This window comes from Myotis lucifugus, unplaced genomic scaffold (genome assembly GCF_000147115.1).
Source record: "Myotis lucifugus unplaced genomic scaffold, Myoluc2.0 scaffold_5355, whole genome shotgun sequence".
Classification (NCBI taxonomy): domain Eukaryota; kingdom Metazoa; phylum Chordata; class Mammalia; order Chiroptera; family Vespertilionidae; genus Myotis; species Myotis lucifugus.
The window spans coordinates 2,379-10,061 of NW_005876403.1; the positions used below are offsets into that span (position 1 = coordinate 2,379).

General features: G+C 52.9%; 1 protein-coding gene across 1 annotated transcript; it reads left to right on the top strand.

Moving 5' to 3' along the window:
* The first annotated feature begins 945 nt into the window (after positions 1-945).
* LOC102425341 (elongation factor Tu, mitochondrial) lies at positions 946-4,869 on the top strand. The gene is made up of 10 exons (XM_006109057.3): positions 946-1,091; positions 1,195-1,389; positions 1,854-2,020; positions 2,227-2,331; positions 2,418-2,582; positions 2,735-2,867; positions 2,951-3,055; positions 3,169-3,320; positions 3,408-3,527; positions 4,509-4,869. Exons 1-10 carry the CDS (start codon positions 1,049-1,051, stop codon positions 4,680-4,682), a joined length of 1,359 nt encoding a protein of 452 aa, XP_006109119.1. The 5' UTR covers positions 946-1,048; the 3' UTR covers positions 4,683-4,869.
* Positions 4,870-7,683: the final 2,814 nt, after the last annotated feature.

Here is a 7,683-nt window from a genome sequence, read left to right on the forward strand (position 1 = left end):
CACTCCCCACTGGGGATGTGCCCGCAACCAAGGTACATGCCCTTGACCGGAATCGAACCCAGGACTCTTCAGTCCCCGGGTCGATGCTCTATCCAGTGAGCCAAACAGGTTAGGGCTCAAGCTGCTCTTAATGGTACCTGAGGCTGGTCCCTCACCCTCGGTGTCATCAGTAAAACTGGGTGGGTGGGTGAGGCAATCAACAGGGAATTATTTCTTGGACTGCTGAGGTGTGACGGCTGGATGGCAAGGCTTCGTCTGTCCCCGCAGGCTGTGGGCCAGGAGGGCAGGTTTTTGAGGTTTAAGGACTGTGCGACCAGGAGGCCTCGGGACCCCACTCCTGCTTCTTCTCCAGCGCATTCATTCCCAGAGCAGGGTCTTTCTATGCGGTAGATGTTACTACTGTAATCCCATTTTACAGATAAAAAAACAAAGGCTCAGCACTGAGATGGGTCTTACCTGAGCCCCACCCCCGAAAGGCGCCCAGGACCCTCCTCAGCACGGCGGCAGGGCCTCGTCCTACCTCCCGCTCCACAGACCCGCGCAGTGGGTCGGACTCCAGGGGTTCGAGTCGTGGACGTTCCCGAGCAGTCCGCGCCGAGGCCGCCTCTGCCTGGTGGAGGCCGGAAGCTTCCATCCCCAACCGACCTCCCCGTACCTACCTCCTCCCCTAAGCGCAAACACAGCCCGCCGCTCTGGGAACCCCGGAGTCCACAGGTCCTCCGGGCGCTGGTGCATCATGGGAGGCTCACATCGCCCCCTGGCGGCGTCGGAGAGAATTGCGTGCTCCCTCCTCCGCGGGGCCCGAGTGGGTGTGGAAACCTCCATCCTTCCCCCGCCCCCGCGCTCCAGTATTTACTTTCCTTGACGTCTTCCGGCCCGCGCCCGGAAGTTGGCGGAGATGACCATAGAAACTGGTGGCTAGAGGTGCCCGGATTTGCCCTCTTGGTCCTCACTTCCGCCGGAAGTAACCTCCAGTCGCAAGTGCCCTCTCTGCACGCGCGGGCATCGGGTACCTCGCACCGGTACTCGGGGCGTGAGTACGACCACAATGGCCGTCACCACCTTGCTGCGCGCGACGCCCCTCTTCAGCGGTGAGGAGGCGGGGAGGGCGATGACACATGGGGGTCCGGGGACACGTGGGGGTCGTCGGGAGTGGCGGAGCTCCGACCTGACTGCACGCCTCTGCCCCGGCAGGTCTCGGCGCCGGCCCGACCCCACTCCTGCAGGGCCTGTTGCGGCCGCTGACGGCCCCGGCACTGACCCTCTTGTGCCGCGGCCTGGCCGTGGAGGCCAAGAAGACCTATGTGCGCGACAAGCCCCATGTGAACGTGGGTACCATCGGCCATGTGGACCACGGCAAGACCACACTGACCGCGGCCATCACGAAAAGTAAGCGGGTTGCAGAGGGGGCATCCGGCAGCGCCCGCTCTGCAAGCGGGACCTGGAGCCAGGGAGGCGGGGCCCGCACAGTGGCGCTGGAGGTGTTTAGTAGCCCCAGGAGCCAGAACTCCAGTGGGCGGGGCGTGGGGCTGGAAAGATTTCCGTTCAGGAGACAGATTTCCCCTGAACAGAAGAACTTTGTGGTGCATAAATTGGGGGACCCTGAATGGCCTCCCTCTAGCCATAGGGACCGCCCTGTAAGCGGAGGCTTTACCCTAGAAAGTCGCTGAGCACGACCTTCAGGCCTTTATTTCTTTCTGACTGGTGATCTCTGCAGAAGTTGAGGGAGGGTCCATCCCCCAGGCTGTCCGATTAAGGTTGTGTAAGTGGGGGGGACCTAGGCGTGTGCCCTGAGCCCCCCTCTACCTCTGGAACTGTAGCTGAGAGCTGTGTTCTCTTGCCTTCGCCATTAGTTTTAGCCGAGGGCGGTGGGGCCAAGTTTAAGAAGTACGAAGAGATTGACAATGCCCCGGAGGAGCGAGCCCGCGGTATCACCATCAATGCAGCTCACGTGGAGTATAGCACTGCTGCCCGCCACTATGCCCACACAGACTGTCCCGGTCACGCAGATTACGTTAAGGTGAGAGCATTGCTGGGACAGGCCAGGAGCTGCCTCCTGTCAGGAGAAACGTTAGGCTTGTGGGAGGAGCTTAAGATACTCAAGATGTCTAGGTTTGAGATCACGGATTTGTGGGCATGGCCGATTAAAGTGGGTGGTGAGATGGCAGAGAAAGGTGATGTGGAGCTGAGGTCACTGAACGAGGCTGTGTTTCCTCTCCGACCCAGAATATGATCACAGGCACTGCCCCCCTTGACGGCTGCATCCTGGTGGTGGCAGCCAATGACGGCCCCATGCCCCAGACCCGAGAGCACTTACTACTGGCCAAACAGGTATGCGGCGCCTGGGTAGGAGTGGGAAGAGGAAGCGTGGGGAGTTGGGCCACTAAGGACACCATCTCCCTCTTTCCCATCTGCAGATTGGAGTAGAGCATGTTGTGGTGTATGTGAACAAGGCAGATGCTGTCCAGGACTCTGAGATGGTGGAGCTAGTCGAGCTGGAGATCCGGGAACTGCTCACAGAGTTTGGCTACAAAGGGGAGGAGACCCCGGTCATCGTAGGCTCTGCCCTCTGTGCCCTTGAGGTGAAGGCAGGGTCAGGCAGGGGCTGCTGTGGCAGAGGATGGGGCGGGATAGGCATCCGGAGCTGTGCTCTGAGTCTGGGGGGTACTAGTAGTTCTTGGTAAGCAGAATGGAAACTTCAGAGTCCTGTCATACCCCTCCCCCACCCTTCCAGCAACGTGACCCTGAGTTAGGCCTGAAGTCTGTGCAGAAGCTGCTGGATGCTGTGGACACTCACATCCCAGTGCCCACCCGGGACCTAGAGAAGCCTTTCCTGCTGCCTGTAGAGTCAGTTTACTCTATCCCTGGTGAGGACCCTGCTCATTGCATTCTCTCCCCCTAATGAGAGCCTTGCCCAAGGTCCCTAATGTCCTTTCTTGTTCCCTCCCAGGCCGGGGCACGGTGGTGACAGGTACGCTAGAACGTGGAATTTTGAAGAAGGGAGATGAGTGTGAGTTCCTGGGACATAACAAGAACATTCGCACTGTGGTAACAGGTATGGGAAGAAAGCCTTGAGACCCAGGGGCTGGCTCCAGGATGACCTCCCGCCTTGCAGACCCCTGTGCCTTCCCTCTGCTCCAGATGGTCCTCCCTTTCTCCTCCCTCTAGGAATTGAGATGTTCCACAAGAGCCTGGAGCGGGCAGAGGCAGGTGATAATCTTGGGGCCCTGGTTCGAGGCTTGAAGCGGGAGGACCTGAGACGTGGCCTGGTTATGGCCAAACCAGGTTCCATCCAGCCCCACCAGAAGGTGGAGGCACAGGTGAGGCTTCAGGCAAAGGACAGGGCTGACTGAGACGGACTGTCCCCTAGAGAGGCAGTGCTTCTAGCCACTTGCTCTCTTTTCCAGGTTTACATCCTCACCAAAGAGGAAGGTGGCCGCCACAAGCCCTTTGTATCCCACTTCATGCCTGTCATGTTCTCCCTGACTTGGGACATGTCCTGTCGTATCATCTTGCCTCCAGGGAAGGTATGGGGGGTACAGGGATGGGATGTGAAGGAGTGCTCTTCATATTAGGCCTGCCTCACTTACAGTTCCAAAGATGTGACAATGTGGGTGACTTTTCCTTGGGTGAAGAGAAGCTGGCTGATGATGTAGATCAGTGGTTCTCAACCTTCTGGCCCTTTAAATACAGTTCCTCATGTTGTGACCCAACCATAAAATTATTTTCATTTCTACTTCATAACTGTAATGTTGCTACTGTTATGAATCGCAATGTAAATATCTGATATGCAGGGTGGTCTTAGGCGACCCCTGTGAAAGGGTCGTTCGACCACCAAAGGGGTCGCGACCCACAGGTTGAGAACCGCTGATGTAGATGAACCTAGTGATGGAAGGGTCTGGACCAATGAGTTTTGGAGGAGTGAGTCCTCATCCACTATTCTCTAGGCCAGTGGTCGGCAAACTGCAGCTCGTGAGCCACATGCAGCTCTTTGGCCCCTTGAGTGTGGCTCTTCCACAAAATACCAACTTCTGCGCATGGGCCATGAAGTTTCAATCACACTGTACGTGCGTGCCCGCACGTGATATTTTGTGAAAGAGCCACACTCAAGAGGCCAAAGAGCCGCATGTAGCTCGAGAGCCACAGTTTGCCAACCACTGCCCTAGGCTGAAGTAGTTGAAAAACTTAGTTATATTACCATTTACCCAGAGACTTCTCAGAAAAGAATATTTCTTCTTGAGAGTTTTACTATACGTAGGGCTTAGAGAAGTTCCTAAGAGACCTACATAGCCCAAAATTTCAACATTTTCCCTTAAGAACATACCTTAGGAATACTGATCAGTGGCCTTTTTTTTTTTTTTTTTGCCTTTGCATCTGCCTGGGATGAAGCTGTTCCCAGAAATCATCATCATGCTGCATTTCCCCACAGTCAGTTTGGTAGCCAGCAAAACAGTTGGAATAAAGACATCTTGAAGGCCAAGCATGATCCCTGTTTCTGTCCCCTCTAGGAGCTTGCTATGCCTGGGGAGGACCTGAAGCTTAGCCTAATCTTGCGGCAACCAATGATCTTAGAAAAAGGCCAGCGTTTTACTCTGCGAGATGGCAACCGGACCATTGGCACTGGCCTCGTCACCGACACACCAGCCATGACTGAGGAGGACAAGAACATCAAGTGGAGTTGAGTGTGGGCCTCTGCTCAGGCTCTTGTATGCAGGGCTGTGCTGGCCAGTGTTCTGTTTCTCATGCCCCCTTCCCAGGGCATAGGCTGCAACCCAGCAGAGTTGCAACTAGACCATCACTTCTCCTGGCCAGAAGGGCCACACGGCCTGCCAGGTGAGGTAGGTCAATAAACTGTTCTGTGAATAGTAAGCTAGCCTGGGTCTTGTGTCCTTTGTTTAAGTTGGGAGGATGGAGGAATATAAAAAGGGAGCCAGAGCCAGGCTGGCGTGGCTCAATGAACCAGGTCATGGTTCACTTCCTGGTCAGGGCATATACCTGGGCTTGATCCCAGTGGGAAGACATGAAGGAGGCAGCCTATCAATGATTTTCTCTCATCATTGATGTTCCTCTCCCTCTCTCCTGAAATCAATAAAAATATCTTTTAAAAAGTGGCCCTAGCTGGTTTGGCTCAGTGGATAGAGCATCGGCCTGCGGACTGAAAGGTCCCAGGTTCGATTCTGGTCAAGGGCATGTACCTTGGTTGTGGGCACATCTCCAGTAGGAGGTGTGCAGGAGGCAGCTGATTCGATGTTTCTCTCTCATTGATGTTTCTAACTCTCTATCCCTCTCCCTTCCTCTATAAAAAATCAATAAAATATATTTTTTTAAAAAAAGTGGGGAAGCCGCCCTAACCGCTTTGGCTCAGTGGATAGAGCGTCAGCCTTTGAACTGAAGGGTCCCCAGGTTCGATTCCGGTCCAAGGACATCTACCTTGGTTGGTGGGCACATCCCCAGTAGGAGTGTGCAGGAGGCAGCTGATCAATGTTTCTATCCCTCTCCCATCCTCTCTGTAAAAATCAATAAAATATATAAAAAAAAAAAGTGGGGGGGGAGACAAGCCCAGGAGGTGCCCTGGAGCCCGGCTATTTTAACTGAGTTCTCTCTCTAGCCTTAGTTCATCTCAATGAAAGCTCCTCTTTGCTGTGGCAACTGGAGAGAAGCCAAAGGGCTGAAAGCTAGTCTTGTGAGCTTTGTATGCTACAGTAGACTATTAGCGGATGTCTTTTTGGGAGACGGTGGGAAAGGATTTATCACTTGGAGCCAGCATGGGCTCAGCTCATTTCCTCCTTGTGTAGGCACTGGCATTAATGTCTAGCTCTCCCTGTTTAAGCTCTGATACGTATCTTACCTCTGGAATCAGCACCCATATAGTCTGTGCTTGATGGGTTATTACTGTGGTCACCAATTCCAAATAGGCTTGAGAAGGTGTGGAATGAAGGTTTCGCTTTTCAACGTTTGAGAAAAATGCTGTATCAAATAATCGGAATAAAATGCTGAGGTTTTTAAAAAATTGAGGCCCTGGCTGGGTAGTTAAGTAGGTTAGAGGGCATCTTGATGCACCAAGGTTATGTGTTTGATCCCTGGTCAGGGTACATAAAAGAATCAACCAGTGAATGCATACCAAAGTAGAACAACAAATCAATGTCTAAAATCAATTTTAAAAAGAAAAAAAAAAAATTGAACCTACTGACCAGGATGCTGCCTTGAAACAAAAGAAGGTAACATTCAGCAGGGAATAATGGGTACACCTTTCAAACTTGGATCCAGACATCCATCCTATTAAGCAGTCCTGAGAGGGGAGGCTGAGGGCTGTTTGGAAAAACTCAGAACCTGATTTGACTCATGAGAAGAGGCTCAAGGGAAGAAGGATTTAGGATTAAGGGGGGGGGGGGGATTCCTGGCTGGCTGGAGTATGAGCTCCCAACTTTGAGATTTCTGCTCTTAGGGGTAAGATAAAGCCAATCTGCAACTCTCAGCACATCAAAAGGACTAGCAGGGCCCTGGCCAGTGTGGCTGTTAAGTGTCCCATTCACCAGAAGGCTGCCAGTTTGATTCCCAGTCAGGCACATCCCTAGGTTGTGGGTTCGATCCCCAGTTCAGGTGTGTATGGGAGGCAACCAACAGATGTTTCTCACACCCATGTTTCTCTACAAAATCTTTACAAAATTTTTATTTTTTTTAGAAGTACTACTACTTGCCCTAGGTGGTTTGGCTCAGTGGATAGAGCGTGGGCCTGCGGACTGAAGGGTCCCGAGTTTGATTCCAGTCAAGGGCACACGCCCAGGTTGCAGGCTCGATCCCTAGTAGGCTCCGTGCAGGAGGCAGCCTATCAGTGATTCTCATCATTGATGTTTCTCTCTCTCCCTCTGAAGTAAAAAATACATATTAAAAAAAAAGTACTATTAGCATCTGCAATTACATCACTCACAGTACTAGAGACCTGCACTTCAAACATCCTCAGGCCTGCCCGGCCAGTGTGGTTTAGTGGTTGTCTCAACCTATGAACCAAGGGTCGAAGTTTGATTCCTGGTCAGGGTATATGCCCAGGTTGCTGGTTGGTTGGGGCACATGCTCAGGTTGTGGGCTTGATCCCCAGTGGGGGTGTGCAAGAGGCCCTATTGCTGTTACTCTCTCTCCCTCTCGGAAAGGTTTTCCTGCTTCTTCCATCATTGCCCCCACAAACCCAACTGACATCCCCTAGAGAGCTCTTTAATTTGGGACCTCAAAACTTACCCTCCCTCCCAAACCCCATGCCCACCAGGTTTCAGATCCTGGGAATTCTTCCCCAATAGCTCATCTTCATTCTTCCTGTCCCAGTCCCAGCCAATTTTCTCTGGCTTTGCTCAGGATTACAAAGATGAAAAAGGCAGTATGGAACCTGTTCCTGCAGTAAGCAAAATAGAGTTGGAGAGACAAACTGGTACACATGAATTAGAGCAGGGCTTCTCAAACCTGAACATGGGGATTTGCTGAGTGGGACCTGAGATTCTGCATTCCTAGCAGGATTCCTGGTGATGCCGCTGCTGCTGGACCACCCTTTGACTAGCAAGGCAAGTGTGGCCGGCCGTGAGTTTGACATGCTTGGAGGCCAGGTAGACAGTCTAATGAGGGGAGGACTTCTTATGTTATCTTGGCCAGACTGAAGAGGGGTGGTGCTGGCTATACCACCAAAACCAAGATATA

Coding starts and splice junctions, on each gene's coding strand:
- LOC102425341 (XM_006109057.3), top strand. CDS start 1,049: ATGGCCGTCACCACCTTGCTGCGCGCGACGCCCCTCTTCAGCG. Junction 2,583..2,734: donor CTGCCCTCTGTGCCCTTGAG/GTGAAGGCAGGG, acceptor CCACCCTTCCAG/CAACGTGACCCTGAGTTAGG. Junction 3,321..3,407: donor ACCAGAAGGTGGAGGCACAG/GTGAGGCTTCAG, acceptor TCTCTTTTCCAG/GTTTACATCCTCACCAAAGA.